The 24,764-nt window shown below is 40.9% G+C and overlaps 1 protein-coding gene across 10 annotated transcripts in view; it reads right to left on the reverse strand.

The window, feature by feature from the left end:
* ARMH3 (armadillo like helical domain containing 3) overlaps positions 1–24,764 on the reverse strand; it is a 123,441-nt gene that overhangs the window by 70,587 nt on the left and 28,090 nt on the right. For all 10 annotated transcript variants that reach the window (XM_086901226.1, XM_086901227.1, XM_086901234.1 and 7 more), the window contains exons 16-22: positions 20,730–20,788; positions 19,312–19,377; positions 18,176–18,245; positions 16,646–16,706; positions 13,985–14,073; positions 1,180–1,262; positions 530–656 (exon numbers count right to left, since the gene is read on the reverse strand). In XM_086901226.1, the coding sequence (XP_086757352.1) occupies positions 530–656; positions 1,180–1,262; positions 13,985–14,073; positions 16,646–16,706; positions 18,176–18,245; positions 19,312–19,377; positions 20,730–20,788 (555 nt within the window). The remainder of the gene's footprint in view (positions 1–529; positions 657–1,179; positions 1,263–13,984; positions 14,074–16,645; positions 16,707–18,175; positions 18,246–19,311; positions 19,378–20,729; positions 20,789–24,764) is intronic.

A 24,764-nucleotide genomic window follows, 5' to 3' on the forward strand; every position in this document is an offset into this window, starting at 1 on the left:
TCACTTGTCACTGCAAGCAGGTTTGTGAGGGCTGTTTTCTTGGTTGCTTTGGCAATGAGGGAAGTAGATGTGATTTGTCTAGCACAGCAAGCTTCTTGCTTTAAGTTTCTCAAAATTCTTTTCCAAATTCTTATTTGCATTCAGTGCTTCTCTATGCTGGGTGGTTCTGCAGCATGCACCTGCTTTTTGACTTGAAATTGTCAAATGTAATAGAGGAAAACTACATAAAATGCAAGAAATACCACACTGTCACTCCATTGTGACAATAAATTTGTAATTCCAACATTAAGTGACAGAGGGAGGGGCAAGGAGCCTGTTCTTATTTTTACTGACTTTAAAAAAAAACATCATTTTAGTAAGTATATCCCTCTCCCAATTCTTTACCAACATACTCTAGTACACAAAACATGTTCACCCGGCATGGCACACATCAGTAGCACATAGACAGGAAACACCTGACACAAACATCCCTCTTCCACCACCCTCTCTTCCAGGCAACAGCAGTCCTGACAAGTCAGGAGGTACTCACCCATAGAATAAAGGTTGTCAAAATTCTGGTGCATCCGAATGATTTCATAATACAGCTCATCATAGCTGCTGGGAGTGGGCAGAAATGTGTCTCCATAAGTGATGAACATGTTGAACAGGTTCACAACCTATACAAGTGAAAAGAAGATGCAACAGGAACATTTATCCCAAATCTATTCTGCAACAGAAACAGTACAAATTATGTCCCAAAGCTTCAAAGGAATAGCTTGCCATTGCAACAGATAGTATTGCATTACTTCATTGCTTTATCTCTTATTTTTGTTATAGTACCAGGGAGATAGACAAGAAGCTTAAATACGGTTTTATCCAGGGCCAGAAAAATATATTTCTATTTTGCATACAAAGGACCACAGAACAAAAAAAGAACATTAACAAATATGGAAAATAAAATTAGGCCTTTCCTCACACAGATTTCTTTATTTCATTGAGCCAACCCTATAGTGATTCCAAGCACAGTCCTTTCTGAACACCTAGTGAAACAAACCTGTGCTTCATGGCCTTGTTCTCATATCTCCCTAACAGGCCAGAAATCCTTTCTGGAACCCTTTCAGCATTACAATTCCTTCCTAATATTAATTCACAATTAAGTTGTTAACATAAGAGGATTTGTGCAAGGGTAAAGATGCTCACCATAAGAGCAAGGGTGAAGATGTTGTGCTTGGCCAGCAACACAGTCTCATTAGACATGAGGAACTTCAACAAGTTGATCAAAGCTAGGAGAAAATAATAAGTATTTTTTAAATACTATAAAAAGCAAAGTCATTCTCAACAAGTCACTTATATACAGATGCATTTACATTATCTAGTGTAAATTAAACCAAATGCCAGCTATTCACCTCAGAAATATATCAATTTACATGTAGGATTTGGAGGTGCTTTTTGTTGCTAAAATACCCTGCTGAACAGGTGACAGCTATTTTACCTTCCCACATTTATTCTCCTTCACTGACTTCCCAATCAAATCTACTCAGGCTCAAGGTACATCTCTTGTTAACTCAGTCAGTTCATGGAGATTTTTCTGTCTGCTAGATCCTGGAGCGAGCTTTGGGGTTGGAAAATCCAACTGTCTCATTTCTGCTTCATATATCACCAACATGATGTATGCACAGTCAGCCCCAAACTGTCACTCTTGTTGATACACGCAGTTATAAAAAATAAAAAAGGTAAGAAAACCCCCACAGCACAGCTTTTCTGTAGCTCTGTGTCAATGCTGCTGCACTAGTAAAAAGAAGGATGTAGTACTTTATTGTGTCAGTTATCCGGGGCTGTGCTGTAAAGATTACAGATCTGGTTCACACTTGTCTTAAATAATGAAACAACAAAAGCTCCTGCTGTAACCACCCAGTATCAGTTAGTAACAGTGGTAATTAACAAAAAGGTTGGCTAAAAATGCTTTAATCAAACAGACTCTACAATAAACAACTGCATTCCATGCACTTGAATAAAATCTAAAGTTTCTTATCTTTTTTTTTCCTAGTTGTTGAAATTTTCAGAAAACTAGTTTCTTCTGCATTATAGCTGCTGAGGAATGAAAGCTGATGCCTGACTAGAAAAGGTTCTTAATGTACTCTCAGTCAACACATTTCAAGACTTAAAACAACTGAATTAAGATGTCCTGAAAAGTCAATGCTGGAACACTGTACACACCTTTTTAAAAGGTTCTTAATTATCTACTAATTAGTAACTTCATCCAGCAGAACAATACCAGGCATTACTCCAATTTCTTTCAGGCACAAGTAGAACTTGTTAATCCTTTTTTTCCCCCCATCATCATACACTATCCAGTAACAGGTGAGAAAATAAACTGTGATCTGGGAGAACTCCACAGTGAATGCAAAAAAGATCATTCAGCCCAAGGTACAGGCTATGAAAGAGGAAGAGATAAAGCATAGGGAACAGGAATGAGGTATGGGCAGAATTTAGATATTCATCCCCTTCAAGATTACGAAGTATTCACAAAAGGTAAAATCAAAAAACCTACAGCAAAAACATGCAAATACACTGATCAGATCTTGAACAAAACCAGTCAGATCCTGAATGCAGTCCTGCAACTTCTACTTTACAATACCAGAAGTTCACCGTGAGTATCACAAGTTTATATATGCACACCAAAAGGGAAGCCTACAGCCCCAAGGTGGGTATTTTCTCATCTCAGGCAGAAGCTACTTCTGTTTAATCTTCCAGCCAGTGGCTAATGCTGAACTGCAAACCAGGAACGAACAAAATCCTCTGCAAACTCCAGACATGCAAGTGATGTATCTTTCAGAGCTATTCCAGGATTAACCATCAGCAACAGCATTTCTCCCTTCCATGTCAGCAGCTCACCTCATGAAGCAGATACATTAACACCTTTTCTATCCAGCCACATAACTTTTCATGCCATCATCAACCCATCATCAGACAAACTCCTGGGACCAAAAGCAGAGTCTGGATTCCACAGTAACACAGCTCTGAAAATACCCGTCAGTTATTTTTCTGCAAAACAAACGTTTCAAAACAAAGTAGCAGGTACAGATGGGCTCTCCACCAGAGCAAAGATGCAGCTAAAAACAGGTTGCCAAGGTAACCAAACCTCCACAGCAAAGAAGTCTCCTGCAGTCAGTGCCTCGGACTGCAGACAGCTGCCCTGCATCTCTGTCATAGCAGCTCGCTGGCCATTTCTCCACCTTATAGTTACAAGCATGGTTTTACCTCCTTTCCAGCCACAAAAGTCCACAGGGCCACAGCTCATGAGCAGGTGCTGCTGTTCAACTACCAGCAGCTTGGGTTTGGAAGTGGAAGAAAAGTAGCAGAGTTCTGGATTTCCTATAACAAGTTGTGAGAAGCCTCATGCTCTTTTCTTTGCCTCTCACTCTCCCACAAGAGCCCTGCTGAATGGCCTTTGTCAGCCAGTCATGGCACAGCGTGACAAGAAACCACCACCAAACAGCCAAAAACAAAACATGAACGTGAAAGCTGTCTGTGATGAGGAGAAACTATTTTTAAAAGAATTGAGTGTATTTGTCCAGAGCACAAGCACTCACCAAATGACAAGAACAAGCATTCTACAATGGCCTGCTGCAATGCTTCTCATAGACCACCCTGAAGCACTTATACTGCTCTATATTGGTGACAACACTTGAAGGAGAGCTTTCTCTGTTCTATCCCTACATTTGTTTCAGCCACTGTGATGAATCTGTTTAATTTTCCTGTTTCAGTTGGAAATAAGATTTTCTTCTTCTGCTCAAAATTTCAGTACTTATACCTGAACTGCACTGCATCATAGCCCACTCCAAACTACCTGTGCTGTCCATTCCTCAAGAAGTAGGAAAGAGAGGGATTTGCTTCACATGAAGAAGAAACTGAATGCTGGGCTCAGAGGCTGGTCAGAAGAACTGATTCATCAAAGGTTTACAGCCACTGTGTGCCCTGCACTGACTAATTTATCAACTGTTAGGAAACCGCACATTCCCAAAAAAGTTGCAGTGTTCCTAATTGGGATATACACTACATCAATACTAAAAGAGCAACCCATCTTTTTCCATAACAACACATTCTGCAGCAGCCTCTACTCAAGTGTCTCTAAGGACCATGAACACTGTGGAACCTTTAAATCCCCCTGCTATGTCTCTGTAGTTTGTTTGTAAGGCAGACCCTGTACTGAAAATGAGGACAGCTATGCCCTGAAGTTTTCAGAACTTGCAACTTTTAGATCTGGCTTCATATGCCTAGTGCCCTTCAGCAACAATTATACACATAAAATAAACCTTTAGAGGAAAGTCCAACTGACTGCACACCCTTCTGTCCTTGAGCTCCAACAAAGCATTGATGCTACTATTCCTAAACAATCTGAAGCCAAACCAGATGTCTCACATTTTCCCTGCTGCAATCAACTGTTCGCCTCTCATACCCCACCTGCAGGCTGCCCTCTCACACTAGCTAGGAAATTATCCCTTTTTTTCTTCTCCAACAGAGAAGTAGCTCAGTCTCCCAGCTGCACAGGCAGACAGCAGTGTGATCCTTGCTTGGCTCAGCCACCTTATCCCAAATTATCCTCCAGGATTTAACAGCAATGGATGGTTTGGGTATGGTATCTGTTTCAACATTAACTGGAAAACAGCACCATTTTTGCAATACCCTCTAGAGAGCCTTTTTTTCCTCCCTAAAGATATTTGTTCTTGGCATTTATTAACAGGACCTGCAACACCCACTGTGGTGAGTCTTGAAACATCCATAATTTCACAATACAACAGTGTCACCAGGACTTCTTTAGTAATAAAGGGAGAAGGATGTAACTAAACAAGCAGCCACCAGTATGTTCACGTAAGTGACCTGAGCTGAGTACACTGGCTGTGCTCCTTAAATCAACAAGAACACAGCTTTGGACACCTTTGTTTACAGCCTCAAACCCAAGCAGACAATCATGCTGAATGAACAGAGAGCCATGTGACAGGCTGTATGTGAAAACTGGTATACAGCAGGCTGGCTCCTGGGCAATTTTCTCTCCAAAGGATTATTATAGTGAAAGGATGAAAAGTGACATCACAGATATCCTCCCTACTTTTTAAACTGAAATGACTGCAGTGAAAGAACCTCTTAAGCTCTTTTGCTGTACAGCTGCTTTTGAAGACACTTTCCCTTATCAACTTCTGTAGCCACTCTGACTGCCAAGGAGCAGCAGTACATGCCTGCTCAGTTATTTGCTGCCCTCCCTCAAGCCAGTCCTCTGTGAGAAGACTGTGGGCAGCCACCATCTCTCCTTTTTGTCTACCAGGAAGGAGGCAATTCCTGATACAGATGCCCTTCATTCCCCTCCTTCCCCTATTCCTATTCACATAGCACTTACATTCTCTCCCTGTAAGCCTTGTTTTAAACAGAAATACATTCAGCCCCAGCTAAATTTGGATTCACACGAAGTTTTTTTGTTTGGTTTTTTTTTAATGTCTCAGTGTTCCCTACTTGGATCATGTGTAATGCAACAGGACAATAAAGGTAAACCAAGAGAAAAGAGGGGAAAAAAAAGTAGTAGTACCATCTCTTGGGCAAGTCAGAATGTAGCACAGACTGCCAGGAGCATCAGTGGGCTCTGATGTGTTACTGCACAACGGAGCAGAAGAGAATAGCCCTGAGACATTCATCAATGAGAGTCTGGATGGGTTGAGCACAGTACAGAGGCCTCTGTCACTGCATCTGCTGCACTTACAGGTCAAGAATCTTCTAATGGTGCATATAATGGCCCTCAAGAAAGGAGCAAGGGAGAGAGAGATGTGAGGGCTCCTCAGCTGCACCACAGCATCTATTAACAGGATCTAGTGCTCTACTTAATTCTCCCATTTTCTACCCTTCAACTTTCAGGGCACACAGGGAAGAGCAGTGATTTTCCCATTCTCTGTAGAAGTTACCATTGAACCAACAGTGAATTCAGTGTCCTCCTTCCAGCATCTCAAATCACAACCCCCTGAGAAGGATCCCCACCCACATATCACTAGAAGGCAGCTGATCATGACATCTGGGCAACACTTCCATGCTGCAGAGAAGTCATCTGCCTACAAGTGCTTCAGCAGCACAGTAACCACCCTGGACCTCCTCTAGCCACCCTCTCCACATGTACATAACTCCCAAGGCAAGGTCCACACTACTCACTGTAGCACAAGGTAAGTCAGATCTGGTTAAGGCTTACTGCAGCTAAGGCTGCAACTAAGAATAGAGTGGATTAGATTCTTCAGGAAGCAGCACTGGTCTTTCTGTGCTTCAGTTCTCCCAACAGACAAGAGAAAACAGTACCATTCTATCTGCAACAGCACTGGAAGTAAATAGAACAACACAAAGAGCCCTGGCTGTACCTGGCCAGATCAAAGGTCCACCTATGCTTAGTGTTCTATCTCTAAATGGTCAACATCAAATTCTTGCTGAAAAACAATAGGCCGAACAATGCTTTCTTAGATGTTCTTCCAGATTCCAAAATTCAGCATGATTCCCTTACATGAGGGAAATTACAGCACAGAATGTGAAAAAAACAGATTCTCACCATATATGGTGTCATATAATATGACAACACCACAACCACAGACCAGTCCACTCTCTTCCCATTCCAGACTGGAAGTCACAAGGGCTAAGCTAGGATAACCATACAGCCCACTGTACAGCTATGAAGAGACCCGAGAAGAGAGTTATCACCTCTAGAAAATGCTGTACCTGAAAGACAGTTTAGATTTAGGGAAGCAAAAGGCTCAAATATGACATTCTGAGATGACCTAAGTGTTAAGAGGGTGCAGATCTGGCCACATTAAGCTTTGGCAGGCACTCAGAAGAACAGTGATCAAAACAAACTCAGCAGGAGATGAGTATCTGCAGATTGGGTTTGACAGGAGAGAACCAACAGAGGTATTTTCCAGACAGAGTTGTAGGAACAGGAAGCCTGTCTGGGAAATAGTTACCTTGCTCTTACAAACTAACACACCAGAACTCCCTGAGGCACAAACTATCCCAGCACCCTTGGACAAGTGAGCCAATTACTCCAGGACAGCACTTGCAGCTTCCTGTCAATCACCCACAGCACTAGAAAACAAGACTCTTGCACCAATGCTGCAGTCCCCTCTCAGGGGAGATGGGGAAGCAATAAAAGCTCTGTCAACATCACTAGTCAACATGCTCCAGCTCCTTTGCTCTGCTGTGATCAGGAGGGAACACCCTGCTCACTGCTGTAGCAATCGCCTGCCAGGACACCCCTCCACTCTCACTCCTGCTGCCAGGGGCACTGCTGAGTTCCTCCTCCCAGCCACCACAGCTCTGTGGCAAAAAGCAGCTGGCAACTGGCAGGTTCCCCATCACCAGCACTCTACAGCTGTTCTCTCTTTTCCCCATGACTCGCTCTCAAGGGTGCATCCATGAAAGCAAGCTGTTTTCTTAATGAGAATCAACAGCTTGCCAGAGGGCTGGAGCACATGCTGGCACAACCCATCGCTCCCAGGATCAGTCAAGCAGGCTACTTCACTTCCAACCCTTTACTTTCTTTATATAGCCCCCATCCCTGGTACTCACTGTTCCCACCTAAATGGAGCCAACAGTGTGAAATTGCAAGCTTAATGGAAATGCTGATTGCTGATGCCAGAGCAATGTTGTTAGATGGCAATCCAGCAAGCAATAAGAAATAACACAAATTTTCCAAATCCAGCTAAAGCTCAGATGAACAATATGCTTTTTTTCTTTTAAATAAATAAATTTTAAAAATTTAAAAAAGCACACACCCACAAGCTTTATCCCTCTTTAGAGGAAAGGGTAGTATTGAGCTCAATTATATTTTGTCTGATAGTGTAAGCTCACACTGTTGAACAGTGGTCTAGGGAGTTAGTGTTGCACATTTTCGCCTTGGGTTTTAAAACAGGAAAGGTGGAGAATCTGGAGAAAATGAAGAAATATTGTGTGATAACATGGAAAGACTGCAAGGTAAAGAACCCAGGAGTGGTGCTGCTTGAACACAAAAAGGGGCCCGGGATAAATTACTGCATTCTGAGTGCTGCAACCCCTGATAAAGAAACAGCTTTGAACAGCCGACTATAACACTTCTATCACCAATGGGACCATTTCCTAGGAGAATGTACCACACTATCACCACCAGGTCATCATGATCTCCAAACTATTAGTGATTCACAATCAAATTCTCCAGTATTTGCTAGCTTTATTTAAAACAGGACAGAGCAACATATATATATCTGAATGAGACCTGCCAGGCTGAGGCAGGATGACCAAAAGGTTACCAGACATTTATCCATGCAAATTACTAAATTCCCTTTGTGCTTATCTGAGCAAGGCTATGTTAATAAATTCCCATTCTGATCTCACCAGCTGATCAATAACAGCCACAAATCTTATATTACTCTTTCTCTTTTCACTGGCTATGGGGTTCAAACTCTTTATGATCAGTGTTAAAATATATTAACATAAAGTAAAGGTAAACTAGAATTAAGTAAAAGAAGATGCTTCCTGAAAACGACCCATGCAGGGAAATGAGGACATCCTCCTTTACAAGAAAGCAACAGAGTTTCTGCATTTCTTACACTATTGTCTTTAAGAGTTTAATACCAGGGCATTTCACTAAATGGCTGGAATGTTCTCATGAAAACATTCTAGCTTTGGTTGAAGAAGGTAATGTGAAGGAAAGGTGACCAGGCCATTGTCACACCAGCTGAGAATGACAGCAGAATACTACAAGCAGACATTTGCAGTCTTCCTTCTGGCATTTCCATCTTGCTGCTTGTAAGTGAGCTTTGTAAGATGGGACTGGAGTTTTCTTTGGGGTGACACGGTGTGCTGCCAGGAGTACAAATTAAATAAATCAAAGAATATCAATCCACAACACACACCAGAACTATAAACAAAAATTATTTTATAAAACTATCTTTTGATTTCAATCCTTTCCTGAATTCTGCAAAATAGATAACAGGGTTAACAGTTGCATTCCTGAACCCAGCTTGGGCCAACTCAGTACCACAAGTACCAACAGTCCTGTAAGTAAAGGAAACAGGACCCCCTAAGGGCTGCAAGCTCCTAGTACGTATTCCATGGCACACAACAGTTACAGTCTTCAGTTTGTGTGAGAAATTAAGCCATTTGCTAACTGGCAGCTCTACAGTCTTCCAAACTCACATGGCATCTAGTGACCAGGAACTTTGCCAGTGAACTAGACTGTCTGGTACACCAGTGTGTGAATCCTGCCTCCACAAGAACTGCAAGATGAAAAGCTTCCCTTGCAAGGTAGCTGCTGCAGAATGTGACAGTGACAGCCAGATTAGAGATGAAGGGAAGACACAACATCACCTGACTTCCAGTCTGTTCAGCAACATAAATCAGAGGGCTGATGCAGACCTGATCAACAGTTGTAGAACCAGAAATGACACAGATAACATACTCTCAGTAATCAATGTTTCAGTCACAAAAATAATAAAGCAAAGTGATTAAACAATATAATTTTAAATATGCACTGCATAAGGGCAGTATTATATATACAGAAAGTCGTGGGGGGAGATTCTCCCCCACAAAAAATTGCTTCTTTATTTTAAAATCTTCCACAGAGGAACCTTTCACATTTTCAGTATTCACCCAAAAAGATTTTGAATGCAGTACTATCCTTGCTATAAATACAGAACCTGCCAAAAAGATCTCAAGAGTGTACAAAAAGGGAAAAAAAACCAACTGTATTTTGTCTAGTAGCATTGTAAAAGTCTGCTTTGATAACCCTAAAATGAAAAAGGAGAAAAATTAACTTCTTGATAGTGCTACATATTTGAAGCACCCTTCTTTTAACAGTGCATTCTGCATCTACCAAATTAACTAACCTACAAGATAAGGAACTATAGCCTTATTTTTGTTAAAACAATTTGGAAACTTATCTTCAATACTTACTAATGGCAATACCCACTTTGAATCCTACTTTGCATTCAGCTGCCCAATAAATAGCTATTTCACCATTATTATTATAGTTCAGATTTTTTAGGCTCTACTCTTGCTATTAGAACTCTTTATTAGTATTGCTTTTCTGTTACTCTAAACACAGCTTTTGCTTAAAGCAAACCATAGCAACTGCAAAGAAGTTACCTGCACCCCCTAAGCTCAGAGTGAATTGCTGAAGCATTGCTAATTTTGAAGTGGGAGGAGTTGAAGAAATGAGGTCTTTTTATATATAAAGCTTAAATGACTCATGAAAACTCTTCTGGCATAGCTCATTCATGCTTGAGAACAACAACAACACATTTAGCACTGTCCATCACTCAAGTGCTGTATAAACTAGCCCAAGAACATTTGGCCTAACAGGCTGTTTCTGAGAACGGGGAACTGGCTTTTTCCAAATTTTCTTATCAGCTCTATGAAGTACCTTACACTTGACATTCAATTAATCAGTGTTTAAAAAGTATAAGGTAGCTGGCGTAACAGTCCAGAAGATTTCCAGTTTGCCAAAATGTCTGCAAGCAAACAGGTCAACTGAGTCAAATTTCCAGGCTAGTCACCAAGAATGGTACACTGTCAGTGGTGAAAAACTTGAAGATTTTCTATAGCACTCAAAGGGAAAAGCTGTACACTAATCACTGGTAGAAGAGAAGTGAACAGACTGCTGAAAAAGGCTATTAAAACAGAATCAAGACCAACAGACATCTCTGGATCTGAATGTCCACCTATCAGTAACTGCAACCGCCAATCACTTTCATAGGTTAATCAGATTACAACTGCTTTTCACTCTCCAGCCCATTTTTTAAGATGTTTCAGAATTTAGCTCCACTAGTGGTTTGATATTTATTTTCACATTGCTTTTAGCTTGAAGCAGCTTCTACACACTACTTTTGCCACCCACAGATTTTCCTTTCTGTCAATCCTGTTTTCAGCTCTCAAATCCCTGCATCTTTCTCTGTCACCTAAACGTTCTTGGTCATCTGGTCAGCACAGCTAGAGATTTATATTGCTTTGAGTGCCATGGCACTGGTCCCTTGACTTAATGTCAAAATATTATTCTAATAGAGAAGTTTAGGCTGGATCACATCCAAAGACTGTAACAATATTGTTCTTTAAGCTCAGATGTTGCAGAAGAAAGTTCAACAGAAATAACATCATATGGAAACAATGTGCCAAATAGTGGCATATCCAAAAAAGTATAAAACATTACAGACTGCATAAACAGCATGATACGTGTCCTGAGAGATGCCAAAGCACCTGGCTCCATTGCCTTTCTCTGCCATCATTGCAAATTAAAATCTAACAAAGTAAATGCAGAAACTCTTAGAGTGCTGCTGGCCTTCCATACTAAAGACAAAGCATCCACAAAGGAAGAGCATCAATCCATCAGATGGCACACAAGTGGCTTTCCTTAATTAGAGATCAGCTAACATTAGAATTGGCAAGTGAACAGAAGGCTCCACATACTGCTACTGCTTCCACCTACAACCTTTATCTCAGTTCCTCCGCACCCTATACCGACTACCTACCCCACAGTATTCTTTTTGTCTTCTTCTCCCACTCAATTTTCTGCCTGAAAAAATTCTCCTCCTTTTATGTGCCAGGTAGAACTCTCTCCCTTTCTTTCAATACTTCCTTACACAAATTCCCTCTAGCTTCTTTGTTCCACTCAGCTCTGTTGGGGGGCCTTCATTGCTATTATCTACACAGCACCACAGGGGCATTGCTTAAGTCATCACACACTTTGTCATTCCAGAAGACAAGTGTGGGCTTGAAGACCTTCTGCAAAGCACACCTGATGGGGCAACCCGATATCTCAGACCTTACAGCAAATAGCTGCTCCCTTTTAGCTGTTCATCCAGCAGTGATAACTAATTCTTCGATCTAAAATAAAAGCCTGATGGTCATATGAAGGACAGAAATTAATTCAGAAGTTTTGTGCTCCAGTTTGGAATTGTCTGTCACATACACCAAGACCACAGAAAGAGACACTCTCTTACATCAAAGGCAGCAGCATTCTGGTAATCAAAGAGCAACCTTGACAGGGTAAGAGTTAACTATGAAACAAATCTCAGGACAGGGCTGGCAATTAGCATTTATTCTAAAACTTACATAGCATTCTAGAAGCACACCCGGAGCAGCCAGGACCTGCCCTTTGACAGGTGTATGTACCAATTCACCATTTCAGGGCCTTCCAGCCTGTATAAAACACTTGGCAGCTACAGAAGAATCTCTCTGTTCACCTCAACATCCTATTAAAAAAAAAAATTTTGAAACATTCTATGGTAGTTTACTCCCAGGAGAGAATCACCTAAAATACACAAAAATCTATCACAAGCATGAAGCCCCTCAGCTACACCAGGTGTGCCAATGTTCCAGTTCCTTCACAGAAACCTGACCAACCCAAGTGTTTTTATATTACTGCTTTGCTTTCGAAGCATGTACAGTACTTAATACTTCTGAGGCACTTTATGTTTCCTAAGATCTATATAAACAGCAGCTAATTAGAGACAGCTAACAAGAATATCCCAAGATGCTGAATCTCAGTGTGTAGTGAGTATTTTAATTTTTTCTCCTCCCATAAGATAGGGAAAGTTAAGGATTGAAAGATGCCTAAGAGTGTGCTCCCTGAACTGTGGAACAATACTTTCAAGCAAAAGGTGCTATATTTCAAACTTCCATTCTGCCAGTGTGTAGAAAAGACCCAGGCCAGCCTGGCCAAATAGAAATGGCTCTGGTTCACTGTAACTGCTGAGAAGACACCACACACATTGTCAGATGCAATTTCCATTCACAACAGACATCCACACTGTACATACTCATCTCCTGAACTGGCACTACACTACAGCCATGCCCCTAGGGGCTCTGTTCTGAGGAAAACAACTGAAAAGGAACTGCTAATCCCTTAATTAGTGGCATCCACTTCACCTTCTGCAGGAATAATTTAGAAAGTCTGAATAGGCCACATGTCACACAAGGTGAAAATTTAATAACTGGAAATGACTCAGGGTTTCAGTTCATTTCTCTGTACCTACATCTCAGCTGGGCAAGGCTACTGAAGGGAACTACTCAGTGCCAATTGAGAACAGCTTCACAAACCACTGATCACTCACTGCCTCTTTCAAAAGCCATCCTCTCTCAAATTTCTGATGGGAGCTGCATTACACCAGGCAAGATCCTAGGTCTCAAGCACAGCTCCAGGAATACACAATTAGGGCCATGTTCCCTTGAATTTTCATAATGCTCTTGTTTAAGCCACAACAGCAAGGGGATTAACTGTACTTTCCTGGCTGAGCTACTTGACTGCTTGCTAGAAAAGAACTGAAGCACAGACCGTATCCACCAAAGATGCCTCTTAGGTCTCATCATCCATTCTGCTCCCTTCCCCAGACCTCCCACATAATGATTGCATCATGTAAGAGTCCTAAAAAGCTGTCCACTGGATTATGTCAGACTCCACAATACTTATCTCTCTATCTTGGGATGCAAGTGGCATGAACCAGACTATCTACCATCAAACTCAAAGGTCAAAGTTAAAAGCCTCTCTTCCCTCACATTGACATTTCAAGGTTGCTCTCCTCAGGAGCTGCACACTATTCTATCTGTGAGCATCTCTTAAAGGAAAGGAAAAGGAAGGTCCATCTCCCTTTACCCAAAAGCCTACCTCCCTTCTACTCACAAATATCTGAGAGAGAAACACTACTCCATAAAGCATCTCTTCATTTTCTCCAATCAGGCAAAGAGGGACTCAGGTAATGGAACAGAAAAACAAAGACATTTGGGTACCATAGTGAGAATGGACAGACAAGAAAGTAAATTAGCTACCATTATGATAATGGACTGGCTTTCCAAAGGAAGCAATTTGCACGTAGCAACTAAGCAACATAAAGATGCTTTAACAGAACTGCTGCTTGCTTTTGAAACCTGTAGCAATGGAATAAGCAGTCACAGCCACAAAACAACCACCACTGTTAGTTTTTCCTATTTGACTGTCTCTGCAGAGGCCAAGTACCTGACCAGAGCTCCCTCCAAGTGTAATGAAGCCTCACTCTGCATTTCTTCTGGTAGCACAGCAGCTTGTGCACAATCTGAATGCACCGTCTGGAAAAGAGAAGGTAAAGGATTAATGACATTGCATCTTCCCACAACTCTACATCAAGCCTGGAAATATCCCTGAAATCAGCAGCATGGAAATGGACAAATTCTAAGACTATCAGAGGAGGATGGGAGTTGTGGCTTTGGCCTCCTAAGAGGAATAAACACTCACAAATAAAGAACCTGACAAAATGAAACAAAGTCACGCCAGTTAAACTCAACAGGATTGTACTGACCACAAATGCATGTTTGCTGTTCAATAAATACTTTTCACTCTTTGCTACCCTGACCTAAGGGCCTCAAACTCTACAAAATGAGTTACTTAATTTGCAAGATACATATATGTGAAATGCTGCAAGTTATTAAAGCAATGAAGCTTCTCCGTTTCTCTGGCTCCAGTGATGAGGAAAAAGGAAATGAGGGTGTGAAAACTACAGGATTTTCAGTTTGACTAAGGTGTGTGGTTTAATTACATTAAAAAAAAAAAATCTACCAAATTTTCCAGTCTCCTTAAAAAAAAAAATTTAAGTATGAGCTTTGAAATATTCATGTAATACACATGCAAGCTCTGAAATGCCCCAATATACAGGTAAGTGCACTTGTCAGGTCTCCAAATCCTCTAAGTCTCAATAGCATCTAGTAGTGCTCATACAAACTCTTAGGTGCACAAACATTCTTCACAAATAACATCCAAACTAAAACTACAGTACAATGAGTAAATTCTCTAACACTATCATTAAGGACAAGACAAAAAATATATACAAATTTGAATGTGTTAGGCCAAGCTATTTTTAGCTATTAACATGAAGAATAAATAGAAGGAAGACTACAAAAAGTAAAAATCTGTTTTTCCCCAAATCCCTATTTCTCAAAAACACATTATCTTATTAAGACCCACATCTTTCTGGAAAGACACTGATGAAAGACACTGCATATCAGATAAACACAGAGAAATCAAATTCTAAAAATTTGCATGGAATTTATTCAAAATGAAGTGAAAAGTTCAAGACAAGGCCTTAAAAACAAAGCTACAGCAAACAATGAGCTGTGGTATACATTATTCTTTTCAGACCCGTAGATAATCCCAAAAATACCACAACGAGGTAGGAACTGAAACTAACTTTGACTAAAGGTAAAACTATTTATAATCACTGAGCATGACATTTAAGTGCTGCATTTCAAATTTGATTCTCATAAATTCAACCAAGAAAAGGAAGCTAACCAACTAGGATAGACAGCTGTCTTCAGATCAGGAACAGCAATCCCTATGGGGAGAAATGTCCTACTCCTGATGTTAGTGGTACAGGACAATGCCCAGCACCTTTTCACCTCTGTATCTGCTTGGCTGTAAGTCACATTATGAAGTTATCTAACCTGGTGGGGCGTCTCTGTTTTTTAAGTTTTGTGCTGAGGATTCATAATACACATAATGGACAAAAAGTATCCTTAGTCTAAGCAACCTGGATTTCTCTTTTAAATATTAATAAGGCCAGCCTTGAGCAGCTTCATATTGTCACCTCTTAAATGTACTGCAGAGAAATATGACACTACTTGTGCATTCCGAACACCCACTTTGTCTGCAATAACTGTGTCTGCTATGGGATGGTTTCAGACAGGAGTACAGTGAAAAGACTGCACAAACATGCCAAAAGGAATGGAAACAAATATCCACTGATGGATGCTACCGCTCATTATTTCTGGTGTTATGGGGTTTCTAGATGTGATGTTGCTTTTGAGTCCAAGCATTTCCCACCTTTCTTGTCAAACTCCAGAGCATTACACCCATTTACAAATAGTTCTGCAATTGTCATAACAAAAAATTCTCACAAACTCAATTGAACTGTGCAACCCTTGAAAAGGCACTGTAATTACAAGGTTATTTGGGCAAAATCAAAATATGCTGAAAAGTTACCTTAAGGGAAAGCATCCTATGTGTCTTTATCTTCACTACAGAATATAGTGCTGTTCACGCCTTGGGGAAATTCAGCACTGTACAAACAGTCAGAGCAGAGCCAACAAACTGTCTGAATTCTACTTCTATCCTCCAGGCTAAAGCAGTACAAAGCATTGAAGAGGCCCCTGTGGGACACATGGAGTGCTCATGAGTAGCTCTGTCCTCTTGTCTCCTTTTGCCCATTGCTAAAGTTTTACCCCTTGCTGCCTAGCAGGCTATTTCAGGCTTAAACCTCCCTCCCTCTCCACACTGCCTTCCAGGCCTCATGTCAGTCATCCTCGCTTTTTTAAAACTGTCTTTTCTGTTTCTAGACTAAGATTCATCTTCTGGGAAGTGGGGATTGTTGCAATGACTCTGTGTTATGAAACTTCTTTTAGACTGAAAAGCTCTTTGTGTTAGATCAAGTAGATTAGGAAAACAGTCTGAAATTGAATTGCTTTCAATTTTCTGGCAAACAGAGGATTTTTGAAGTAGAAAAAGTTACTGGAAGAGTTCATGAAAAGCCATCCTGCTCCCCACCATCCACAAAGTGTTATTTCAGTCAGAAGATTGCTCTATGAGTAGGACTGTACCTAAATTCAAACTTCAAATGAAATCACAGTGAGTTACCCCACAGACACTTACACATAGAGATCCATAGGAAATTCTTTCATCATGTGTGTTACAATGAATTCCACCATCAAATCTGACAGAAAAGAAAATTATAAAGTAAGCATTGAGCTGGCTACTGTTAACTTTTAGTAGACTACAAGGAAGTCAAACTGCCCCACCTACCTATCTCTACCAGACAATAGTCCTGCTTAGATGAAAGGGATTTCACTTTTTTGTTTGTTTGTTCTAAAGAACATTAAACATTTGCTAGAACTAGAAAAGAAACTACTGGAAACTGAGGGTACATACTGTAATTTGCTCTGAGGCACTGCTTTCCCCACACGGTTTCCCCCACTATTAGTCAAATAAAGACTATACCATGAATTCTGATGTTTAGAATTGCTCTCATATTTCAAGCCCTGTCACTAATGGAAAATTCCATTAAGAAGCACATTTTAGAAAATTATTCTTGCCAGAAACAGTGCACAACATAGATGTTACTTAAAGAAACATTGTAAATAACACCTATTTTTCCTAAAACAAATTCTGAAGCAAGTAAAACTAGCTTGATCTCAACCCAGGCTAAGTTTCTGCTTAAGACTAATTCAGGGGAAAAAAGAAAAAAAGGAGAACGTGTCTAACATTAAAGGGCTTCCAGTGTGAAGATAAGAGGCAAAGAGCATAGAAATACAACTGAGAGAAAGTAATCAATGGTAACTGAATGTGTGTGGGGGGTATGCTCAACCCAACTTCAGCATGAAATGCTTATACCAAGCCACTGGTAACAATTTTGAGCTGTAACCTCCTAGGGCAGTAGCAGCGTGCAGTGTGACTCAATAGTGACTAAAATCAGTGTAGGTGAAGAGTGTATGAGATGTGAAAGCTCTAGAAAGATTCTTCACACAGCTGTTGTGTCTTGGCTTCAACAATCACATTTGAAAATGCTGAAGTCTAAGACTGCTTCTGTACCATCAGGCTGAACACTGATTCGGGGATCCAGGCTCCATCCATTTCTGAACCCGTGTGTGCTTCTGGCCTCCACAGAAACGAGAGTCACAACTTAATCATGTGCTGCATGAAAAGCTTTCAACTACGCCTCCATATCCAGAGGCAAAACCAATCCTAGTTACTAACATTCCTGTTGTTTTTTGGCTCAGAAAAGGCTCAATGCCCAGCAAACATGTTCACAAATGTTTTTGTGAACCGTAGGTTTGCCATCATCATATCATCTACAAAGTACTTGTTGCTGCTACCACACTCATCTAAACACTGAATCCACTGCCTTCCCTCTTGTTAAAAACTCAATCAAATAGGCCAAGCGGTGTCTGCAAAACTTTCTGTAAATGTTAACAGGATTTATTGCTAGAGAGCTGCAATCTTGGATTTGTCTGCAAGGTAGCCAAGTACAAAGATGGACATGGATTGCTGGAAACATCTTTAGTATGTTATTCTTCTTTCAAAGGCAATCCACTCCTCCATTTACTCTTCCAATCTCATATTTCTATTGCTCCACAAGAGATGCTTCAGGAGCCACAAGCACACACGTGCTCTGGCAACACTCACCGAGCACCGCACACACCAGCGGCCGACAGGGCAGGTTCTTGTCTGCTGCTTTCTTCCGATGTCTCATTGGCTTCAAACACACAAAGATGAAAAGTCAGCAGAAGCCTGAAGTAACAGTCTGTGCATTACTGCATTTCTCAAGAAAAAAGTACCATCACACTTTTGTCGTCATCTCCAACTGCCATTTTACACATACTAACCCTAAAGGCCATGGCTGGAGCAAAATTGTGCCTGCTTTCAGCATGCCAGTACTGGGGGTTTGTTTCTCTGTGTAGCTGGCGGACACTCTTCTACTGAGGGGAGGGACCCCAAGACAAAAACAAATCACACAGCAATTCCTCCCCCTTGGTTAACATACTTATTTGTTTCTGACCCAGAAGTCTGATTGGCTGATTCCTAACAGTGTGCAATCAATGGCTTTGGTGCTCATTGTAACAGACCAGAAAGGCTAACTGGATAGCAACTCTGCTGTTAAGGGATAATGACTAGCACTCTTACAGTATGGTCTCCATAAAGTAAAATGTTTGTTTCTTTCTTGAACAGTGAGTGACTTTCAAGTGCTGCTTCACTGTCAGATGAGGTAGAACTTGCCAGTACCACAGAGACAGAATGCATCAAGCTAGGATAACCATTCAAGTTACTTGTAACTACAGAGCTTCCCGAGTCAGGTAAGGATACTTCCACCACAGGAAAAAGTTCTGGAAAAAATACTTTACTCTGTGAAGGTGAATTACGTCTCCCAGAATGAAGTGTAAGCCAAGTAAAGGCACTCAGTGTAACTCCAGCTGGCTATTATGTATCACATGAGGGCTAATGCTTGCAGAAGATTAAGGCAGAATGTTCTCTCTACCACTGATTTCCTCAGAGACCTCGTAACACACAGCTTCTCACCAGCTACACAGGCCTCTGAATTCACTGACAGGGCAAGGAGCTCTTTGTTCTTTGAAGAATGGAGACATTCTGAGAGCAATTTCAAAATCATTCCGCAACTACTGCATTTCTGACAGTATTTCCACATGCCTTAACAATGTAGGTTAGATGTCTGTGACACAATTTTCAATATATACTTTTCATACATAGTCAAATCCTCTGTGTTTGCATTCTAAGGAGAAAACAATCTGGAGGAAAAGACTCACCATTCTGTGTAGGTTTACACGAAAATTCATGTTGTCATCATGAAGAAAAGCATTAGCATATTGATCCTATTGAAAAGGACAAGAAAAGAGAGGAGATAAGAAAAGCCCAACACCCTACAGCTGCCTTTCAAATCACGTGTTTCAGCGTAAAACTCCCAAGATACAACCATGAAGTTAAAAAGCCATCTGTCCTACTGTTAAAAAGTCATCTGTTTCTCTTGTTTCACTCATGTTTCCAGTCACACAAAAGTAAACCCCTCCTGATCCCAATTCCACTTTAGAAAAATAAATTTCTAACAAAACAAGCAGTAGCTCAGTATAACTTTCTCCCCCTTTGCTCATTTAAACTCTGGACTGTACACACCACAGTGTCACAAGTTTAACAAGTGCTCCAGGTGCATAATATAAGAGGTGGTTCTCCAGCACACCAGTTCTGTGACTCTGTGGATAAAGGTTTAAATTGTCATTTTGATGTCAGAAGCCACTGCAGTACTAGCAGATAGGTTTATGAGCTGTTCCACCCCTCAAGCAAATCTTATTCCAAGACCACCTCTAATTTAAAGAGGCTTCTCCAGATAATGCACAGCCAGAATAGGTAATAAATATACCCTCTCTTTAATGTCAGAACCAAAGAATGCCCTTGTTATGTAGGAACAGAATTTCTTATCTTGTTTTATCTATGCATCCACCTGAAGAACAAGTTCCAAAACCATTTAATTAGAAAAATTTTAAATGTAGATGATTAGTTTTCAGGCTGCACCCTGAAGACACATTATTACAGAATCCTTACACCAGCTTACAACCTCACCGCTTTTTATTTTTTAAGAATGAAAGATCGTTACTTGCAAGAAAGCAAAATGTAAATGCCACACAAACACAACCACCATTCAGCACATCAGTCAGCCATTAGAACATACTCCCCATGTGACAGGGCCACATTCAGCCAGGACTGCTGACATAGCTCTGTGATGCTGCTTTCTCACCCTACTACCACATTTGTGATTTGTCTTCCTTGTAGGGACCTACAAACACATGACTTAATTTCAGATTTGTATCCTTTGGCAAAAGGGATATGGACAGCCTGTGTTTACCATGAACAGCACAGAGCTGAAAGCCATTAGTACATTAATCATCTAAAAGCCACAACACAGGGTCACTCAAAAGCTAAGAGAGAAAAGTCTTAGGGGTTCACTCTTTTTTCTCCTCATCCCCAGGAGTTGGTTAAGTCAAATAAAATGATCCAATTTTCAAGTTTTCAGTCAACTTTAACAGTACTGCATCAAGTATATTAGCAAACAGTAAGTGTCTGAGGACCTCAGCACTCAGCAGCTCTGTAGACATTCAGCTCCTGCTCCACAGGAGGCAGGGGGATAGAGCTCTGTACCCATCTGCTGAGCAGCTTCACGCAAGAAACCTACCTCTGCTATGCATGTCAGGATAATGAGGCACAGCTTGCCACTGTGCAGCCGGTGCTCATCTGCAAAGGAGAAAAAACAAGTCCTCAGTGAGCCACAAGCCTAGCAAGGCTGAAGAGCAAGACAGCTGTTGAAGCAAAAGAAAAGCCCAGCTTGGAGATTCCTCATAGTTCTACTTCCTCCAGGATAGCTAATAGTCTACTCTCAGCAAGCACTCACCCTCCAGCCTGGCCACTAAATCCCACCCATTTGTCACCAGTCTGCACCAACAGCAAAGGCTCAGATTTGAACTTCCAAAGCATTGTAACTATCCGCTGGCCTTGTCTCATTCAGTTTTACTTCCACAGATAGTCTAAATGCTGTCTTTCTGTCACAGCAAAGACACACTGTTCCCTCTCTTAGACAAGGTGGAAAGCAAAACATCACCTTTGCTGTAGGTTATGAAACAGGCAGCAAAGCTTTCACAGAGGCACAGCACTGCGCAGCAGAACAACTGCTGACATTATCATCTAAGTTCCAAGTTTTAACCCCAATACTGAGAGACACGACCTACTTTGCTCTTTGCAAAACCATGAAAGAAAGGAGTCTGCAAAGACTTCAGATTTTAAGCCAAGAGTTTCACCCTGATCAAGTTCCGTAACTTCTTATTCATCTCAGCTTCAAACAGCTTTTACCTTGAATGACAGCTAGAGCGAAACAGAGGGACTAAGGCAGAAGAATGCATTTTTTATTTGGATTATTTAAAACTCCTCTCAAGTTTAACCTTGAATACAAAAAAATCCGCAGGATACAAATAGTCATGGAGTAACGTAGGATAGAACAAACCTCTGGATCAATCCTTGCTCAAAGCAGGGCCAGGAAAGATCAGGTTGTAGAAGGCACTGTCCAATCAAGCACATTTAAAATTCTTAATTTTAAAAACAATATGCTTGGACCACACATCCCCAAAACCCACAAAAATAAACCAACAAAAAAACCACACTGACAACTAAATTCTGAGGAGGCTTAGCATTGCACGTTCCCAAGATTTCCAACACCTCCTCCTCTAAAGCACAGGACTACTCAACACACCATCCCAGACATCTCTGCCTTAGAGTCAAACTCCAAGAAGAGGGATATGTGAAACAGCCAGACACACTTTCATATAAAGCAGAAGACAGCATCAGCCAAATTCCTCCTTTGCAGGTGATTTTTACAAACACTTTGTGAGCTGGTGTGTATATGGTAACTAGAAAAACAGATAGAATGGGCTTAGCTAGCTGTTCTGTCTAGTTTGATGCCTCTTTTGTTTTCTTTTCTATGCTGCTCAGGGACAGATATTTACTAAGAAGATGTGCCCTGAAGTGTGCCGATTTCATCTTGCAGCACTAAGTAAAATGAAGAGGAATTTTGGAATGGAAGAGTTAAAAGTCTCTCCTATCTCCTTACCTCAGCTAAAATGTTTAAGTGTGAAGTTTTGTACTCCAGCAAGAAGGAGAAATGACCCAGAATAAAACTGATACACAAGAGTCTTGTTATTTTTATATTGTAAGGCCTCCCTGGATATTTCTGTAGATGCTGCTACCTCTTCTCTCCCTGGAGATTATGCTGTAAAGGCTCCTGTTTCACACCATGAACTCTGCCCTCTCCCTGTGTATTGTGAACATCAGACCATTTTCAGGAGCTATGGGGCAGCTATGAAAGCAGTTACTTGCACACACCCTTCATACTTTCACAGCAACCTTCATTAAAGCGAACAAAGCAGACCACTTTCTACAGGGAGGTGTATCAGTATGAAACCTGTTTTGAAGATGGGAGAAAATGACACAGGTTTTGTTTCTCCCAAGGTAGCTGCCTCTGACTGACACAAGAGAGGATAATAAGAGAAGGATCTAGCAAACATAATCTATTAAATTATGCTCTCTGGGACAGGACCAAAACAACTGTCTAGTGCTGGATATGGAACAAACCAGTTTCCCCTCTAATTGTTCCCACCTGTCTCAAGACACATGGAGTAAATTAGAATTACTCATTTTTCTTGCTATAGTGGTGTCACATAGAAGCATAGAATCATTTAGGTTAGAACAGACCTTTAAGATCATGGAGTCCAATCATTAATCCAGCACTACCAATCTCTGAGTAAACCGTGTCCGTAACTGCCACATCTACATGTCTTTTAAATACCTTCAGGGATTGTGACTCAAGTACTTCCCTGGGGAGTCTGTTCCATGCTTGGTCTTATAAAAGAAAAAGAAATTAGGCAGTGCTCCATCTACAAGCAAAATATAAGGTTGGGAATATACCCACTAGAATTAACAAGCATTGGTTTGGAAGACACACTTTTTAAATGATCGATCAGTGGAGCTCACTGCCACAAACTACAATGGTGGGAAGGAGGTCTATCAGCTGCACCAATTTCAGACCTTATACAAGCTAGAACCAAAGGAAAAAAAGAAAGAAAGAAAGAATCATCAACTCCTGTCTCAGAACACAATAGACTCATCTCACACTGGCTTGTTTAGTAAGGAACCCCCTCTACGAGATTTCACTCTATCTGAAACTAATCCAGTGTGGCAGTTTCCAAGACCCTGTGTAGACTTTCCACATTACAGTGGAAGTAAGTGCAGAAGTTAAACTGAAAAACGTAAAATTGTTCCATCAGACTCTTGGATCAGCAAGACTGAGAAAAGCAAATGCAAATGAGAAAGATGGTAAGCCCTCCTCACGTGTGTGATCTATTAAAATGACTGAGCCAAGATTGATGTGGTTTAGTTCAAAAGACAAAAGCAAGAGGAAACATGAAAGCAGACTTAAACTATGTAAAGGCTGACACATATATGAAAAAGAACTAATCCATTCTCAATATCTATCTTGGAGAAGATAACTAGTAATTAATTTAAATCACAGAAAAGAATTTAGGAAGCAAACAAAGCTTTCTCACAATAAAGACAGTTAAACTCTGGAATGGATAGTCTGAAAATGGCGCTGCACTACCACAGGATCTTCATCCAACCTGACAGCAACACCTCTGAGAAAAGATACAGGTAAACCTGAACCTGAGCTGTGGTTTAACCCTGGACAGCAACTACGTCCCATGCAGCTGCTCAATCACTCACAATGCTTCTCCCCTCCCCACAGAGGGAACAAGAATTGGAAATAAAAGGTAAATCATGTGGGTTGAGATAAGAACAATTTAATAACTTAAACCTCATCATTATAATCATGATTATCATAATAATCATCAGCAGAGTGAGAGAGGGTAACAGAACCAAAGAGAAGCAAGTGATACACAATACAGTTCATGATACAATTGCTCACTGCCTGATACCTATCCCCACACAATTGTCCCCTTCTGGGTAACTCCCCCAGTTTGTACACTGGGCATGACATTCTGTGGTGTGGAATACCCCTTTGGCCAGTTCAGGTCACCTATCCCAGCCATGCTCCCTCCCTGCTTTTTGTGCACCTCCTTACTGGCAGAGCACGAGACACTGAAAAGTCCTTGACACAGGGATAGCACTACTTAGCCAGAGCCAAAATATCAGTGTGCTACCAATATCATTCTCATACTGAATCCAAAATCAAATCACTGTACCAGATACTAAGAAGAAAATTAACTCTGTCCCAGCCAAAACCAGATATGGGGTGCATGAAGTTCCTTTTGGTCCTAATTTCAATTATTACTTTTTCTTCAACTAGCTTGCTTACTGAACAAGAGCAAGGCAGCCAAATACAATTTCACAGCAAGCTAGTAGATAAAAGGAAACTGCCTGCTCTTATTAAATGCTAAGCATTCATGAAATTCAGTAATTGATATAACATAGCTCTGCAGATATATTCACATTTCTGTTGTTATATCTAACTTAACAGCGAAAGTTTGTAACAGGCTGAAATAGGGTGGAAAGATCACTCCTTATGTTCACACTGTGGTCCTGCCCGTATAACCACTGGGCAAAACAGCACCCTTGGGTACCCTGAGCAAGAGATTAAGCAATACTTCAACTCCAGCAAGCTGAAATTAACCCCAACAGAACCACAGGAGAAACAAAAAAGCACAAC

This window comes from Cyanistes caeruleus, chromosome 8, assembly GCF_971803275.1.
Source record: "Cyanistes caeruleus chromosome 8, bCyaCae1.hap1.1, whole genome shotgun sequence".
NCBI lineage: Eukaryota > Metazoa > Chordata > Aves > Passeriformes > Paridae > Cyanistes > Cyanistes caeruleus.